Source organism: Erythrolamprus reginae, chromosome 2, assembly GCF_031021105.1.
Source record: "Erythrolamprus reginae isolate rEryReg1 chromosome 2, rEryReg1.hap1, whole genome shotgun sequence".
In the NCBI taxonomy this organism is placed as follows: domain Eukaryota; kingdom Metazoa; phylum Chordata; class Lepidosauria; order Squamata; family Dipsadidae; genus Erythrolamprus; species Erythrolamprus reginae.
Genome location: NC_091951.1, coordinates 177,080,428 through 177,099,218, shown reverse-complemented (window position 1 = coordinate 177,099,218; position 18,791 = coordinate 177,080,428). Strand labels below are relative to the sequence as shown.

Below are 18,791 nucleotides of genomic sequence, written 5' to 3'. Positions count from 1 at the left end.
GACTGGTAAATAACACCTGATTTATGTAGTAGGAATCTGAGTTCCTGTGCATGCTTTTACTGTTTTTGAGATAGACTGCAACCTATACTTGTCAGTGGGTGGAGTCCTGAAGCTGACGCTGAAGGACGAAGATGCTTCTAGGGATCTGTTCCAGATGATGATAAGAGGGTGAGAAGGCCCCACTTGGGCACCAGGTGTTGGAATTAGTGACAAATCACGGCAGGATGCAAAGATGTCTGACTGCCTTCGCAGTGTTTATTGGTTTTATACGATTTTACAAGCATTCAAAGACAGAGTAGAGCAACAGCATTCTCATTGGTGAATCCCTCTCCAGCATCTTCCACCCCCCAGCTTTTTAATGAGCATTTGTGTTGTTGCAACCTAGGCAAGACCACATACAAGTCAGAGAAGATATCTTACATCGTTCTGGCCATGTGAACTAAATGAGATCATTCAGGAGCAAAAGGGCCCACTTAGGGCAGGAGTACATAAACACACACCCTTTCACATGGTCCCCATCCCTACAAAGTTTAATGCTTTTTGAATTTTTAAGAACCAAATTGTATAGATATAGAGGAAACACTTTATTTATTGCGGTGTATGCATTGTCACTGTTAATTCTTTAAAGTCAAAAATCTGATTTTACTTACTTACTTACTTACTTACTTACTTACTTACTTACTTACTTACTTACTTACTTAGTTTATTTATTAGTTTCCTATGCTGCCCTTTTCCTCAGAGTCAGACTCATTTTAAGAGAAAGATGCTTTCTCTTAAATTACTTCACAGCATATCCATAAATATTGGGACGAACTACACCTAGGATCAATGGGCCTGTGGTGTGTTGCCAATTCAGTTTAGAAAACCCTGTTTTCTCCAAATCTTTCCAGGGCTCTCTTAACAAGGTGCAGCCATCTGCCACGCATCTCCAGGTAGGGTTACAGACTTGTTGCCAGAAGGATATCCAGGTTGATTTGCCAGCTGCTACATGTTCCATGAATAAGTATGCGCCACCCTGGAAAAAGTAAAATAATACAAAAAATAATAATATAAAGCAGAACGCCTTGAAATTACATAAAAATTCACACTGTAATCAACACTGTTGTTATACAACTTCCTGGGGACATTAACTCTTAGGAAAAGTCTGGAACCTCCACAGAACACGTCCCTGGGTGGCGAATTGGGGACCCCTACCCAATATGGCTTTTATGCTGTAATGCTGGGCTGGAGGGAATCAAATACCTCCCATGGACCAGTGGCAGATGGCTCATCAGTATGGACTGAAGGCAAAGACCACATTGGTCAGAACAGCTTCTGAAGAACTGCACATGGTGTGGTGGCAGCCAGTTGAATAGTGTGCGCATAGGGTAGAAAACAAAAGGAAGATTACTACAGGAAAATCATTTTAATGGCAGCAAAACCTAACAATAGCCCCGGTATCTCTTAAATGGGGCAGGGGTGCTAAGAATCTCCCAGTCTGCTAGAAGCATGATAAACCAGGAATGAAATTCAGAAGGTCCTGACAGGTTCTGGAGAACCAGTAGCAGAAATTTTGAGTAGTTCGGAGTACCAGTAAATATCACCTCTGGTTGGCCCCAGAGTGTAGAGGGAATGGGGATTTTGCAGTATCTCCCACCTGCCACGCCCACCAAGCTATGCCCATAGAACCAGTAAGGAAACATTTTGAATTTCACCCTAGTGAACAACCCAAAACTATGAATTGGAATGTGGAATCTGAGAAGCCTATATGAATCTTGGAAAGCATAAGATACTATTAAAGAAATGTCCAAATGCTGTTTTGTGGGCATACTCCATATAGAAGATGTAGTAGACCACATGAAGATATATATGAATAAAATCCACCTATATCAATTAGTAGGGCTCATACAGAGTATTAAGAAAGAGAGAGAGAGAAAGAGAAGAAAGAAGGAAAGAAAGAAAGGAAGGAAGAGAAAGGAAGGAAGGAAGGAAGGAAGGAGGGAGGGAGGGAGGGAAGGAAGGAAGGAAGGAAGAGAGAGACAAGACAGAAAAAGAAATAAGAAAGAAAATGAGAAAATGAGAGAGAGAAAGAAAAGGAAAGAGAAAGAGAGGGAAGGAGGGAGGAAGGAAGGAAGGGAGGGAGAGAACACACACACACACACACAGAATGGAATACAAGGAAGAAAGCACCGCAAACCCGGCCACTAGATGTGCCTTCAGAAGACACTTTGAAGCAGCATAGCACTTTAGGGCTGGAAGGTATCTCGGAGGTCATCTAGTCCAACCTCATGCTACAGCAGGAAACTGTACTGTGTATTCCAAAGAGATTTTTTTCATCCCTAAATCTTTGCAGGCTTGCTTTCATTCCCACTCCCTTTGAAAAAGGGTTTATCAGCCCTAAAAAGATACTAACAATCTTCCCGGCTTGCAGGATATTTTTATTCCTACTCCCTCCGCAGTAGCTTTTTTCCAGGCTTAAGTCTCTGCAGGCTTCTTTTCATTCATACTCCCTTTGAAGATTTTTTTCAGCCCTAACCAGGGGATAAAATAATGTGCTGAAGCTGAATAGACTAAGGAACAGGCTATACCTGGTAGTTAAATCCCCCCCCCCTACTTTCCTCTCCTAAAACTAAGGTGCATCTTATACTCCAAAAAATACAGTAATTTTCCCTCTTTGCCCTTTCACTTACTGGTCTGAGCACTCGCAGAATCTCCTTCAAGGCAGCCTGGGGGCTGTCCACAGAGCAAAGCAACAGCGTGGCAACCACCACGTCCACAGAGTTGTCCGACACTGAAGACATGTTCTCAGCGGAGGCGACCACGAAATCCTCAAACTGGAGGTGCGTGTTCTGAGCCATGCTTCCCAGGAGAATATTTTTAAAGTTGGGATTGTAATCTATGCAGGTGACGTGAGAGTTGGGGGGATAAAACTGAAAGTTGGTGCCGGTGCCCACGCCGATCTCTAGCAGACGAAGCTTTCCCGAGGTGTCAGCAAAGTCCTTCATGTTCTTGAACAGCGTCTCCTTTTCCCTGTGCATTGTTTTATTGTAGACTCTGCTGAAGTTCTTCATGATAAATGGGAAGAGTCTTTTACAAATAGGATCCCATAATCCAAAAAGAGCGAGCACATAGATGGGCAGGGCGAGGGTTTTCAGGCATTGTTGGAAGATGAAAACCAGCATTGTTGCCAGATTAGGAAAAGAAACCTGTCCTGCTTGATTCCCTCAGTGATTCATTTTAAATACTCCCTGATAGTCCCTGCTTGATGACGTTTCATAACAAAATAATCTGATCTGTTCCCATTCTTCCAACAACAGTGAGTCAGTCACTTAAAAATAAATCTTTTAGCGATACAATTTGAGATAAGCACCCTTTGAACTGTGTGGTAATAGGAATGGATTTCCAGAGAAAAAACTGTAGGCAACAGGATCCAGCAGCACTACTCTGGTCATCCTGAGGACACAGTTAGATGTTTTCCCCCAAATAAGGCATCCCCTGATAATAAGCCCAATCAGGCTTTTGAGTTCATGGCATTAAGGCCAAGCACTTATTTCAGGGCTTTAAAAAAATATGACAGAGTCTTATTTTTGGGGATACACGATGTGTCCAAGTGCTTCAACAACCCTTGAATGCCGATTACAAGCTGTCTGCAAGGAATATAAATCCTTCCATTCCCCACTATCTTGTCAGAGCTGGACATTGTTGCAATGAGTACAGCGACATATAGTGTTCATCTCGGCTATTTTTTTTAGATACTGTATTATATTTTTTTTGGAGTGTAGCTGTGGATTACGTGAGGTCTCTTTAACATCAATAGCTCTCTAAAGTCTTATTGCAGTTTTTGAGAAACAACTGAGAGCAGAAATGTTTCAAAATTAAGGAAGCTGTAGCTATGCCCCAAAATAAAATGGCAATATTTTCTTATAAAAAGAAGCAAACAAAGTAATAAACAAAAGCCAACATGGGTTTATCAAAAACAGATCATGCCAGATTAATCTCAATGCATTCTTTGATAAAGTGACAAATTTAGTGAACCAGAGGAATGCTGTCAATATAATTTACTTGGACTTCAGTAAGGCATTTGATAAAGTAGACCGTAACCTACTACTTGATAAAATAGAAAAATGTGGGTTAGGCATTTTTACCACCAAATGGATTCAAAACTGGCTGACCAACCACACTCCATGTGTAGTCCTCAATGGAACTGCATATATATGGAGGGAAGTATGCAGTGGGGTATCCCAAGGCTCTGGTTTAGGCCCAGTACTCTTTAGCATCTTCATCAATGACTTGGATAAGGAAATAGATGGGGAACTCATCAAATTTGCAGATGACACCAAGCTAGAAGGATATCCAACACTCGAGAAGATAGGCTTAAGATACAGAAGGATCTTGATAGACTTGAACTTTGGGCTCTATCAAACAAAATGAAATTCAATGGCGAAAAAAGTCTTTTAAAAGTCCAATCAGCTCCTCATAATCACATGTTTCCATCTGTCAGTCACACTTCAATAAATCATAAGTTTGAAATCAAGCTCCAGCTGTTAGCATTGATCTGCTTCCACAGCTTTTTATGGTATCTTTTAAGTAACAAATTATACTATCAGTTAGTGAGTTAGTAAGGTACTGTATTTCCTTTAGTAAATATTGTCTCTGTTAGGTCCAATGAGTACTTTGAAAATTGTTTTCTTATATTTCTTATATTTCCCTCTAATCATCTCAGAAAATTTGTAGTCTTTTATAGTGCTTCATTTATAGTCTTTTAAAATAATCTAATCCAATTCACTAAGTTTCACAAGTACAGCCTAAGCCACTCCAAATCATAGCACTGTTTTTAGCAAAGCTTCTTTTCAGCTCCAAGTTACCCGGTAACTCCTTTTGCCCAAGTAGTGAGTTGTTTTTTTTAAAGAAAAAATGGAGTTGTGCTGTTTGGAGTGGATTGGTGCCACCTACTGGTTGCAAGACTAATAGTATCCAATTGTGGGACTGTTCATGTTGACAGCTGAGAATGGTAAAAAAAGTAAGGTTCTACATTTAGGCAAGAAAAATAAAATGCACAGGTACAGTATATGTGGTGCCTTGTTCAACAGTAGTGAGAAGATTCTTGGATTCCTAATGGATAATCATTTAAACATAAGCCAGCAGTATGCTGCAGCTGCCAACAAAGCCAACACAGCTCTAGGCTACATAAACAGCGGGATAGAATCAAGATTACATGAAAATACCCATTTATAATGCCTTGGTAAGGCCACACTTGGAATACTGAATCCAGTTTTGGTTGCCATGCTATAAAAAACATGTGGAGATTCTAGAAAGTGTGCAGAGAAGAGCAACAAAGATGATTAGGGAATTGAAGGCTAAAATGTATAAAGAACGGTTGCTGGAACTGGCTATGTCTGGTCTGAGGAAAAGAAGGACTAAGGGAGACATGGTAGCAGTGTTCCAATATCTCAGGGGTTGCCACAAAGAAGGGGGAGTCAGGCTATTCTCCAAAGCACCTGAGGGTAGAACAAGAAGCAATGGGTGGAAACTAAACAAGGAGAGAAGTAACTTAGAACTAAGGTGCCACCCTCCAGGTTCCCTGATCAGCTCTCACTCGCCCTCCCCAACCCAGTCTCTTCTCTGAAACTTGCCTACCTGAAGCGCTATGCCCCTGATGTGCCTGCCAGGTAATCCTGCGAAGTCGTGGCCTACCTGGTTGGCCCTGCTGTCTCAACCATCACAGCCTGCCTTCCCTACTCCCTTCTCTGTGGCCCGCAGCCTCAACATGATTTCCTGCCTTCCACAGGGCCTTCCTAGTGTCCCCATGGCCAGCTTGCGAAGGCAGGCAAGTGGAAGGCTACATGAAAGGGACTTGTTTTCTTTTGAGCATGTGCAGAAGCTGAACTTCCGGCCTTGTATATGTGGTCGCCATCTTGTTTTCAGCTTTCTTTTAAAAAAATAATAATAATCTGAACACTCCCCAGAAGTAGGGAGGAAAGAGGCAGAAAGTGGCATGTTTGTCTAAACTGTTAGATTCTGCCTGTCAAGGATTACCAGACAGTGTTCAAGCGGTCCCTCCCACTTAGGACTGTATGACTGTAACTTGTTGCTTGCATCATAAGACTTTTATTAATATTGTTTCTTCATTGCTTATTTGACCCCTATGACAATCATCAAGTGTTGACACGTTGTTTCTTTATGTCTGTTTTTGAGGAAATATCAGGGATTATGTATTAAGAAACTTTGTATATCTGTATTTGAGGAAATATCAGGGATTATGTTTTTGAGGAAATATCAGGGATTATGTATTATGAAACTTTTATCTTTTGGTTTTGAGTATTAGAATGATTTTGTTCAAGAAACAGCTTCAAATGTTTAGAAATGTAAATGTTAAGTGTTGTACCCAGTGATGGGCTCCTGCGGGAATGGTCAGGAACGCAGTTCCGGTAGCAAAATTTGGAGCTCTACCCTAGAGCACCTAATTTGCACTGAAAGATGTTGAAACAAAATGCATAAGTCACGCCCACAGTGTGTAGTAAAAATGTTGGTAGCCCATCACTGGTTGTATCACATGATTCTTGACAAATGTATCTTATTCTTTTGTGTACACTGAGAGCATATGCACCAAGACAAATTCCTTGTGTGCCCAATCACACTTGGCCAATAAATAATTCTATTCTATTCTATTATGGATGCTTTGGATTGTATACAGTACCTAAACCAGTGATGGATTCCTACAGGTATGGTCAGGTACGCAGAACTGGTAGAAAATTTTTAACCCCCCCCCTTTTCCCCCCCTTCTGGGCTCTGGGTATGTTTTTCCTATTGCAGTAAATGAGGTTGAAAGTGTATAATTTTAGAAGAGGTGTCTGTATGAGTGTGTGTCTACATACACACAGTTTATATATACTGCTCAAAACAAATAAAGGGAACACTCAAATAACACATTCTAGATCTGAATGAATGAAATGCAGTTGTACTGCTACTTAAGAAATTAATTCGTTCTGTGACCAGGTTCTTAAGTAGAAATGTTCTTAAGTAGAAGCAATTTTTCCCATAGGAATCAATGTAAAAGCAAATAATGTGTGCAAACTCATTAGGAAAGAAATAAAAGCTCAGAATTTGGGTGGGAGGAGGAGGAAGAGGAGAAAGAGAGTCGCTGCCAAAGGAAGAAGGTGAGGTGAGGTGAATCAAAAAAATCCAAAACTTTAAGGCTTAACAAAAAGAAAAGAGGGACTCTGAGGCGGCGAGGAGGAGTATTAGAGGAGCATGCACCTCCAATACTTACGTAGTACAGGGTCCGACTCACAAAGGGGGGCATACACCTGACAGGGTATTCCTCTCTGAGAAATTGAGCAATGGTCTGAGACTAAGGGGCTTAGAAGTGTTGCCTTTGTCATGGTCAGACCATTTCCTACTGCGGCTTGACTTCCTGGCTCCACTCCTTCCCCACAGGGAGGCGGAACCGACTACATTTCTTCAACACTCTGTGGCTTGCATTGGCTGCCGATCAGTTTCCAGTCACAATTCAAAGTGTTGGTCATGACCTTTAAAGCCCTACATGGCATTGGACCAGAGTACCTCCGGAACCGCCTGCTACCGCACGAATTCCAGCGACCAATAAGGTCCCACAGAGTTGGCCTTCTCTGGGTCCCGTTGACTAAACAATGTTGTTTGGTGGGCCCCAGGGGAAGAGCCTTCTCTGTGGTGGCCCTGGCCCCCTGGAACCAACTCCCCCCGGAGATTAGAACTGCCCCCACCCTTCCTGTCTTTCGTAAACTACTCAAGACTCACTTATACCGCCAGGCATGGGGGAGTTGAGACACCTTTCCCCCAGGCTTTTTTTAATACTTTGTTTTATGTTTGGTATGAATGTGCTGTTTGGTTTTTTAAATAATGATAGGGTTTTATATGTTTTTTAATATTAGATTTGTTCCACTGCTATATTGTTTTTATTGCTGTTGTGAGCCGCCCCGAGTATTCGGAGAGGGGCGGCATACAAATCTAATAAATAAATAAATAAATATTCCCCCCCCTCTCAACATACATTCAAACAATACAATGTACAATCTAATTTTCCATGAATAAAATGCAGTATTTTCTTAGTAACTAATATCAATCGTCCCAAAAGTTGCAAAAGGTTTTTTTTCTAATTTTGTCATCCAGTTACATACATTTTCTTTTAGTTAAATTCCCTCAATGTTCCTTCAAAAAGTACAACACCAATTATATTTCTAATTTATTAACCAGTATGCCAAAGTGCTAAATTCAATTCCATTTATGCATTAATCCAAATCAGTATCACCTACTGCATATCTTATTATAATCAATACTTCTAACTTTATTAAAACAGATCAGCAATTCCTAAATTCATATATCTAAATAGAAAAATAGAAGTTAAAAAAAGAGCAAACACACTGAGATAAAATTTTCCAAAAACTGATGTGGTATGAATGGGGTTTGTTTGTGATTTTTCTCGTTGCACGAGAAGCGACATTTTGGTCTTTCTGGCCTGAGTGTTGGTCTATGTTATTCCATCTGAAGAACCCAAAAGGAGCTGTGGATCTTCTCGCCTACAAGATGTGTTGGTTCTGTGATTGTAATTATATCACTTAATGTTGTGATTGTGGACTGATACACTCTTGTGGGGGATAGTGGGACACTGTGACTGTGGAAATGTGCAAAGGATTTCTCTGTATATTGGGGCATTGAATCAGATCATCTTGACTTGAACACAGTAGTTCTAGGAGATAGTGATATTATAATGCCTGAAGATATAGAATGGATCAATTTAATGCAATGGTTAAATGTTTGAGAATATTTTTTTCAAGGGTAGGACAAGAATACAATGATAAGTGTGAAAAATCATATATTAGAAGGGTGTTTTCTTCATTTAATGTAACCTTTCAGGTAAATATTTGTTCAATAATACCATGCTCAGATAATGAGAAGCAATATTCTAATTGCAAGTACCGTATATTAATGTGCTGCAACAATGGAAATAGGCTTGTGAGCAGTGCCCTGGGTGGACAATACTCAGGGTACACCCAGTAATTGGGCACTGAAAACATCTATAGTAGGGCATACATGTTTTGCTAGAGAAGAATCTAGCAACACAATGTTAGTGTTGTCACATTCTTTTGCACTAACAGATTGAAGAGAAATAATGCCAACGCCACCTGGTGGTTTGCAATTAGTCTGACAATTCCTAGTAACCCATTTGAAAATATCCCCAGACTAATTGGTTGAGGGATAAATGTTTTTTTTTTTAAGCCGGGGGGGGGGGGGCAGCTTTTGTGGAGAGGTTTTAGCAGCATTACCCACACCATCTCATTGTATTTTTTCCTTTAGCTCATGGCTATGTCGCAAACACTTCTAGAACACAATGTCCATGTGAACCTCAGAAAAGCTTTAAACAGATAGATGTGAATTAAGTTGAGCCTCACAACACCCCTCTGAGGTAATTACCCATGATACAGATGGGTAAAACTGAAGCACACACAGAGAGCTTAAATAATTTGCCATTCAGTCACTCATTCATACAAAGCTGAAAGCAGAAATCACTAGAATCCTGTTAGAGAATTATCAAAGTCGAATACCTAACGTTGAAATCTGTATGAATGTTGTCTTAAATTTCTCTCCATCAAAATGTTCCAATCTAGTTTAACATCAGAGTTAAATTCTAAATCCGTCTTTTTCACTGGTAAATAGAAACTTTAAAAATAATACTTTGCATTCTAAACAGTGGCTGAGTGGACTGTTAATATTAACTGCCCTTTTAAAAGGATTCCATATTTATTTTTTATTTATTTATTTTGTCCAATACACAATGAGGGTTTTAGTGGGTATATATCTATATACACATAGTAAAATACATGGTGAAGGTTATAGAGGAGATACTCATAGTAAAATATATCTAAGAAATAATAGAAAAGAAGATATAGTAATAGAACATATCAATGAAAGAATAGAAGAAGAGATATAGGAATAGAAGAAAGGTATAGGAGATATAGGAGAGCAATAGGACAGGGGACGGAAGGCACTCTAGTGCACTTGTACTCGCCCCTTACTGACCTCTTAGGAATCTGGATAGGTCAACCGTAGATAATCTAAGGGAAAAGTGTTGGGGGTTTGTGGATGACACTATGGAGTCCGGTAATGAGTTCCATGCTTCGACAACTCGGTTACTGAAGTCATATTTTTTACAGTCAAGTTTGGAGTGGTTAATATTAAGTTTAAATCTGTTATGTGCTCTTGTGCTATTTATCCTCATTGCTAGTGAACTCTAATCTTGGTGAACTTTAAAACAGTGAATGCTTAGTTTACTATTAGTGCATCACTTGCAAAGTTCAACATGTACTGATTCTTTGTAAAGGGGGTGGACAAAACATCTATCCAGTGCTCCTTTTAATACATACAATACTTGTGTTTAGTGACTGTAAAATTCTTATTGTAGCTAATATGATAAACTTTGGAAAGAAGACTAGAATAAAAAAAAAAATCATAGTATGAAAGGAAGAATGAGATCTACAGACATGTGTGCCACATTCATACAAAACAGGCTTTGTTTCAAAGCAAATGCCAGTTTTTAGCAACATCACAAACAGATGCACCAAAGTAAATTACCGGTATATGCAGAAAACGTTGCTGGCTGTATTCCTCTCAGAAGGACAATTTCCATAAGTCTCATGCAATTCTTCCCAATCATAGTTTGATTCCCAATTGAAGTATTCATGTCAAAATAGGCACTGCAGCAACACAGCAACCTTTGTTTGTTGACAGAGATGATCTCCACATGGCAGAAGTAACTCAGAAGAATTTTTTTATTTTTGGCCATATATTATATCAGAGTTTATTGCATAAAAAATCAGTTTCCAGATGCATACATAGATGACTGATTCAACTGGATTCATAAACTTCTTTATAAACATAGTAGTATATATACATTACCACACGTAGATTATTTCTTCAATATTAGCAACATTAAGACAAGTTTTTAGTTCAGAATGGACTGAACCATGCCCAGCCTTCAGCTTAAGTTTTCAGTTTCAATTCTCTGCACAGACTCAGAAGTGTTTATGATCCCATTGGCTGACTTAGTTGCTATGCCTATTCACTGGCTGACCTTGTTAACATGTCTCTTCCAACTCATGAATATCTTAATATATTACAAGTGTTCAAAGAGAACAAGTAGATCATGAGCTGTCTCCCTTGGCAGACTTATTTTTTAAAAAATAACACCTGATCTTCTTTTGCTCTGTTTCCAGGATGGCCCCGCAAGCCAGATCTAAGCACCTTTTGGGATGGATCCAGCCTGCGGGCCTTGAATGCTTAAACAATTCCCATTTACTCTCACAGGTTAAGAGATAACGAACAACATTTTTATTCAAATCCCCATTAGATAATTATTTCCCTCTTTTCCTGTAACAGATGTCCCAAAACACCTAATACTTAATCGGAGATGCATTGCCACTGTTAATTCTTTAAAGTCAAAAATCTGATGTTAAGAGAAAGATGCTTTCTCTTAAATTATTTCACAGCATATCCATAAATATGGGGACGAATTATACTTAAGAACAATGGGCCTATGATGTGTTGCAAGTTCAGTTTAGAAAATCCCGCATTCTCCAAATCTTCCCAGGTCTCTCTTAACAAGGAGCAGCCATCTCCCACATATTTCCAAGTAGGGTCAAGGACCTGTTGCCAGAAGTAGGTCCAGGTTGATCTGTCAGCTGCTACATGTTCCATGAATAAGTATGCACCACCCTGGAAAATAGTAAAATAATACAAAAAAGAATAATATAAAGCAGAACGCCTTGAAATTACATAAAAATTCACACTGTAATCAACACTGTTGTTATGTAACTTTCTGGGGACATTAACTCTTAGGGAGAGCCTGGAACCTCCACAGAGCAAGTCCATGGGTGGCGAATTGGGGACCCCTACCCAATATGGCTTTTATGCTGTAATGGTGGGCTGGAGGGAATCAAATACCTCCCGTGGACCAAGAGGCCTGGTGAATGGCAGCTTGCTCATCAGTATGGAATGAATGCAAAGACCACATTGGTCAGAACAGCTTCTGAAGAACAGCCCACGGTGTGGTGGCAGCCAGTTGAATAGTGTGTGCATAGGGTAGAAAGCAAAGAGAAGACTACTACAGGAAAATCATGTTAATGGCAGGAAAACCTAACAATCACCCCGAGTACAGTTGCCCCTTAAACAGGGCAGGGGTGCTAAGAATCTCCCAGTTTGCTAGAAGCATGATAAACCAGGGGAGAAATTCAGCAGGTCCTGACAGGTTCTGGAGAACTGGTAGCAGAAATTTTGGGTAGTTTGGAGAACCGGCAAATACCACCTGTGGCTGGCCCCAGACTGTAGAGGGAATGGGGATTTTACATATCCTTCCCCTACCATGCTCACCAAACCATGCCCGCAGAACCGGTAGGGAAAATTTTTGAATTTCACCTCTGTGATAAACCCAAAACTATGAATTAGAACGTGAACTCTAAGAAGCTTATATGAATCTTGGAAAACGCAAAATACTATCCAAGAAATGTCCAAATGCAATATCTATATATTGGAAGTGAGTGAAATGTACTGGCCTGAAAATGGAATGTGTAGAATGGGAGATTATACTATTTACTACACTGGTGAAAACAGTAAACATCATCAAAATGGAGTAGCTGTAATCGTAAACAATCTTGTAAATAAATGCATCAAGTCCTTTATTCCTGTATCCAATAGAATGATGATAATTTAAATAAATAGTACTCCAGTAAATATGTATGTTATAAAGATTTATACTCCCATGGCTCACAGTGATGAAGATGAAGTTCTATAAAGATATAAGCAGTGTACTGAAAACCCTAATAAGTAATTATATCACAATACTCATAGGAGACTTCAAGGCAAAGGTGGGAGAAGGAAGTGGTGCTCTTGTAATTGGAAACTTTGGCCTAGGAATCAGAAATGGTAGTTGACAAATTGTAGACTATTGAAAGGCAAGGCGTGATGAATAATTTTTTCAAGTTGTCAAAAAGACACCTCTACATTTGGAGATCTCCAGCAGATACACAAAATATTATAGTAAGGAACCAAATTGACTAGTTTATGGATGGATATTTTTTTTCATCTCACGAATGAAAGCAACTCTTATAAAAATGAAAACAAAGTAAAATACAATGAATTGTAGAAAACAATTAGAAGAAAAATTAGACTGGCAAAAGGAAAGGGTGTTTGCCAAGAGATGCAAAGGAATAGAATAGACTGAAGATAAGTATGATAATTTCAACTTACACGAAAAAGTGAAAGAATCAGCAGGCCTCCACAAAAAGAAAACCAACAACTTAGTTGATGAGAGGAAAGTTATCTTGGATGAGGATGAAAAGCTAAAAAGTTGGAAGGAATGTATTTAAGAACTTTTTGAGGAGACTGGGGATGATATGGGAAGAATAACATCTAGATTGTATTGTTAAATTAACAAAACCCATGTTTGAAAGCACAGATTTCCAGTCTAAGAAACTAGGGAGGTTTGCCACGTCTCCCATTTCTTCTGGGGACTCATCTGCCTCTTGTCTACTCATTGTTTAATTTTTCTAATGCATATCTCTTCCTTCTGTCTTCAAGGTTATTATTACATAAAAATGATGCTTTCTGTTTTATACAGATTTTGTTAATGTTATATTGAGAATAATTGTACAATCTCATTAATTATACACTGCTAAAAAATAATAATAAAGGGAACACTTAAACAACAGAATATAACTCCAAGTAAATCTAACTTCTATGAAGTCAAACTCCACTTAGGAAGCAACACTGATTGACAATCACCTTCATATGGTGTTGTGCACATTCAACTTTGTATAGAACAAAGTATTCAATGAGAATATTTCATTCATTCAGATCTAGAATGTGTTATTTGAGTGTTCCCTTTATTTTTTTGAGCAGTACAGGTATATGTTTACTCATAGATTTTTTTGAAAATAAATCATTTTAAATAAGAAAAAAAAAGCACTGAGAACTATCGATGTACTCTTTAAAAGAGGGAAATATATGTGTGTATATTATGTGTGTGTCTCTGTGTGTATGTGTGTGTGTGTATCTGTATACGATGTATTGTTAATTTAAATTTTAAATAAAGCTTAAAGCCACCCAGAGTCACCTTGAATTTTGAGATGGGCGGCTTATAAACTTTATAAATTTTTGTATTAAAGTTTTAAATTAATTTTAAAACCTTACAAAGTCACTTTGAATTTCAAGACGGGCAATATTAAATTCTATAAATAAATAAATTGCTATACTGTATTGTTAACTAAAGTTTTAAATAAAGGTTAAAGCTGCCCAGAGTCATCTTCAACCATTAGATGGATAGCATATAACTTTAATAAACTGTAAGAAAAGACACATTTGTATAAAATAGATGTAAGAAAAAAATATTCAAAACTATGGAGGAGCTAATCTCTTTGCATTCTGCTCACATATACTTTAAATTTGTTTCCTAAAAGTGACAATTTGAATTGTAAGTAACAAATATTGGGAACAAGATTTCAACAATGTATTGGGATTTTAATCCGTTTCGCAACAAGAAGAAAAGTACTGAATAATGTTGGTCTGAAACCTGAGTTGCTAAATATTACTATTGGTTGGGTATGGAAAACTCATTCAGTTCCCTCTCTGTGGAAATAAAAAATAATAGAAAATTTTATGTTAACTTTATGTATAGCATTAAATACTGTATCATCTTGAGAATTCTCGTTCTAGCTCCTCTCTCATCCATCTGACCTTTTGTTGTGCTAAAGAAAGATGTTAGGTGATACCACTGAATCTTGCTATACCATAGAAAGGCCATAAATCACTGCTTGCAATTACGTCGCTTTTTTTGATTCTAAACAGCCAGATCTCACCAAAGACTTCAGATTACTCTGTCCAGGACACAAATCTGCACATGCCAAGCCAACTGATTCAAAAATAGCAAAAAGCAAAAGTGCCAAATTTCAAGGGTTGCATATTGAGAATTTGAGCTTGCTTAGAATCTATTGCACTCATATGGTTTATACAAAAGTTGGCACTTGACATTGAGGGAAAAGCCCCCAAGGCATCGATTGGAATATTGTGAGCCTTGTGGCTCATTCTTAAACTTTATGTTGCCAGGATTGTTACTATGCTTGATCATCTCTATTACTACTACTTTTCTATGCTTTTTGATTTTCAGTTCCTTGGCTTGGCAAGAACAGATCATGAGACATCTCATGTAACATTTATATCTTCTTCAAATGCTCCTGATAGGTAGGATATATTAAAATGAGGCTGGGTACAGTGATCCCTCGATTTTCGCGGTCTCGATTTTCGCGAAACGCTATACCACGGTTTTTCAAAAAATAATAATTTAAAAATACTCCACGGTTTTTTTTCTATTCCACGGTTTTTCCCACCCGATGACGTCATACGTCATCACCAAGAATCACTTCTCTGTCTCTTTTTCTTTCTTTCCTGTCATTCTCTCTCTATCTCTCCCCCTCTTGCTCTCTCTCTTTTTCTCACTTTCCCTGTCTTGTTTTCTTTCTCTCATTCTTTCTCTCTCTCTTGCTATCTCTTGCTCTCCCCCCTCTTTCTCTGTCACGCGCCGGCCCGTGCACCCACCAGCCTCCGGAGAATGCCTGTCCCGCCTCTCTTGCAGCAGAGGAGAAAGAGAGGTGGAGCGGGCGGCGAGCGAACGGGCGAGCGGCGGGCGGGTGGGCGAGCGGCGAGCGAACGGGCGAGTGGTGGGCGGGTGAGCGGCGAGCGAACGGGTGAGCGGCAGGCGAGCGGCGAACGGGTGAGCGAGCGGCGAATGGCGGGCGGTGAGCGAATGGGCGAGCGGCGAGCGGTGAGCGAGCGGCAAATGGCGGGCGAACGGGCAGCGGGCGGCGGGCAGCGAGCGAACGGGCGAGCGGCGAACGAGCGGGAGCGAGCGGCGGGCGAGCGGTGAGCGAACGGTGGGCGGCAAGCGAACGGGCAAGAGGCGGGCGGGCGGTGAGAGGGGTAGGTTTTGGCTGTCCATAGCCAAAAATGGTGTTTTTACTTCCGCACCGCTACATCGCGGAAAATCGATTTTCGCGGGAGGTCTTGGAACGTAACCCCCGCGAAAATCGAGGGATCACTGTATATGCAATAAACAGCTCAAGAAACAACTAGCTAGTTGGATAAATATCCTGTTAAGAATATCTGAATTTTAATCATATTCCAGGTGCTAGGAACAACCCTACAATTTCTATTTAGAAGATAAATGCTGGTTTTGCTGGATTATTTTTTTGATTACGGAGTACAGCACAGAATAACTATTCCACCCATGGAAATGACTGCTAATTTTCTCTGTACAGCAAACATGTAAGATACTTCCTTTCTCAAACTGCATAATATATATGACTAAACATACAGCATCCCAAAGCCACTGGACTGCATACTATCGCTAGCCTCTGTTTCTGCTTCTTATCATTAGAAGAATAGTTTTTTAAAATTCTGCAGGGAAATGGCAGATTTGGGACAACATTTTAAACTTCTGTTTAAAGGTGAAGGACAGCCTCTAGTCTATTTACTTAAGATATTGTTCTGTACAATCAGAGACTAGCCAAAAAACCCTCCCAAAGTAGTATTGTGCCACAGGGGACATAACCAAATGGGCACAGCCTGTGCTATGATAACATAATTTATTTATTTTATTTATTTATTGGATTTGTATGCCGCCCCTCTCCGTAGACTCTTCCCCTCTCATGTTTTCCTCATGTAACCCTTCCTGTCCTCCTACTACAGTGTCAGATTGATCTACTCTGGTTTCTACTCCAGTCTTCTCCAAATCAAACTTGATCCCTGATGATTTCATGCAGACTTCCACACGAAGCGAGCATTTTGGAAACCATTCAAAACTGGTTTGTCATTGTTTTCAGGAAATGTCCAACCAGGCTCCCATCTCAGGCCTGAAGCTTGCTGTCATTTACTAACATTAAAGTTATGCATATGTTCCTTGAAGTTGTTGTACAAAGTCTGAAAATGATTCAGAAACACAAGGCAGGCAGGAAAGGTGCAGTTTAGGTTAAAAAGGAATCCCATTTAGGTTAAGCCTACACTTGATCGAAGTGTATAAAATCATGCATGGGATAGAAAATGTGGATAGAGAAAAAATATTTTCTCTATCACACAATACTAGGATGGGGGGGTCACTCCCTAAAGCTCATAGGTAAGAAAGTGAGGACAAATAAAGGGAAATATTTCTTCACCCAGGGGGGTCATTGGTTTATGGAATTCACTTCCAGAAGAGGTTGTGACAGCTGTCAGCCTCGATAGCTTCAAGATAGGATTAGACAAATTCATGGATGCCAAGTGTATTGGTGGTTATTGAAACGGATGTCCAAGTGGTTGAAGCAGGCAGGATTCCCTTGGGTACCTTTTGTTGGGGGTCAAGGGAAAGGGAGGGTTTTGCCTTCTCTTTCTGCTCAAGGTCCCTATGTACAATTGGTGGGCCACTGTGTGACATAGAATGCTGGACTCGATGGCCTTTGGCCTGTTTCAGCATGGCTCTTCTTATGTTCTAAAGCCCTTCCTCCCATGCACACCTGCATAGTGTGTGTGCACATCTGTCTAATGCCCATTATTTTCAAAGCATGCACATCTGTTTAGTGCCCATTATTTTCAAAGTATGCACACATGCCTAGTGCCAATTATTTTCAAAACATGCACATCTGCCTAATGCCCTTTATTTTCAAAGCATGCACATCTGCTTAGTGCCCATTCTTTTCAAAGCATGCACATCTGCCTAATGTCCATTATTTTCAAAACATGCACATCTGCCTAATGCCCTTTATTTTTCAAACATGCACATCTGCCTAATGCCCATTATTTTAAAAGCATGCACATCTGTTTAGTGTCCATTGTTTTCAAAGCATGCACATCTGTTTAGTGCCCATTATTTTCAAAGCATGCACATGCCTAGTGCCGATTATTTTCAAAACATGCACATCTGCCTAATGCCCTTTATTTTCAAAGCATACACATCTGCTTAGTGCCCATTCTTTTCAAAGCATGCACATCTGCCTAATGCCCTTTATTTTCAAAGCATGCACATCTGCTTAGTGCCCATTCTTTTCAAAGCATGCACATCTGCCTAATGCCCATTATTTTCAAAACATAAACACATGCCCAGTGCCCATTCTTTTCAAAGCATGCACACCTGACATGTGCCCATTATTCGGTGGTCAGTTTTAACTTTCCCTCTTTGCCCTTTGACTTACTGGTCTGAGCACTCGCAGAACCTCCTTCAAGGCAGCCTGGGGGCTGTCCACAGAGCAAAGCAACAGCGTACAGACCACCACGTCCACAGAATTATCCGACACGGCGGACATGTCCTCGGCGGGGGCGACTACAAAATCCTCGAACTGGAGGTGCGTGTTCTGAGCCATGCTCTCCATGAGGAAATTTTTAAAGTTGGGATTGTAGTCCACGCAGGTCACGCGAGTGTTGGCGGGATAAAACTGAAAGTTGGTGCCGCTGCCCACGCCGATCTCTAGCAGGTGGAGCTTTCCCGAGGCGTCGGCGAAGTCCTGCAGGTTCTTGAACAGCGTCTCCTTTTCCTTGTGCATTCTTTCATTGTAGCCTTTGCTCATCTTCTTCATGAAAAATGGGAAAGATTTTTTACAGATAGGATCCCATAAGCCAAAATAGGCAAGCACATAGATGGGCAGGGCGAGGAGTTTCAGGCATTGTTGGAAGATGAAAACCAGCATCGTCGCCAGACTAGGAAAAAAAACCCCCGTCCTGCTCGACTCCTTCGACGTTTTAGTTTAAATACTTCCTGCCAC

General features: G+C 40.0%; 2 protein-coding genes across 2 annotated transcripts; both read right to left on the bottom strand.

Moving 5' to 3' along the window:
• Window positions 1–227: 227 nt before the first annotated feature.
• LOC139161412 (thiol S-methyltransferase TMT1A-like) lies at window positions 228–3,213 on the bottom strand. The gene is made up of 2 exons (XM_070740503.1): window positions 2,670–3,213; window positions 228–1,015 (listed from the first exon to the last, which is right to left on the bottom strand). Exons 1-2 carry the CDS (start codon window positions 3,159–3,161, stop codon window positions 779–781), a joined length of 729 nt encoding a protein of 242 aa, XP_070596604.1. The 5' UTR covers window positions 3,162–3,213; the 3' UTR covers window positions 228–778.
• Window positions 3,214–10,768: 7,555 nt separating this feature from the next.
• On the bottom strand, window positions 10,769–18,791 carry LOC139161411 (thiol S-methyltransferase TMT1A-like). The gene is made up of 2 exons (XM_070740502.1): window positions 18,225–18,791; window positions 10,769–11,727 (listed from the first exon to the last, which is right to left on the bottom strand). Exons 1-2 carry the CDS (start codon window positions 18,714–18,716, stop codon window positions 11,491–11,493), a joined length of 729 nt encoding a protein of 242 aa, XP_070596603.1. The 5' UTR covers window positions 18,717–18,791; the 3' UTR covers window positions 10,769–11,490.

Bases quoted from the DNA above. Each gene is read 5' to 3' on its own strand.
- LOC139161411 (XM_070740502.1), bottom strand. From the start codon at position 18,716: ATGCTGGTTTTCATCTTCCAACAATGCCTGAAACTCCTCGCCCTGCCC. The intron at 11,728-18,224 runs GTAAGTCAAAGG...ACTATTTTCCAG, and splicing joins TTCTGCGAGTGCTCAGACCA to GGTGGTGCATACTTATTCAT.
- LOC139161412 (XM_070740503.1), bottom strand. From the start codon at position 3,161: ATGCTGGTTTTCATCTTCCAACAATGCCTGAAAACCCTCGCCCTGCCC. The intron at 1,016-2,669 runs GTAAGTGAAAGG...TACTTTTTCCAG, and splicing joins TTCTGCGAGTGCTCAGACCA to GGTGGCGCATACTTATTCAT.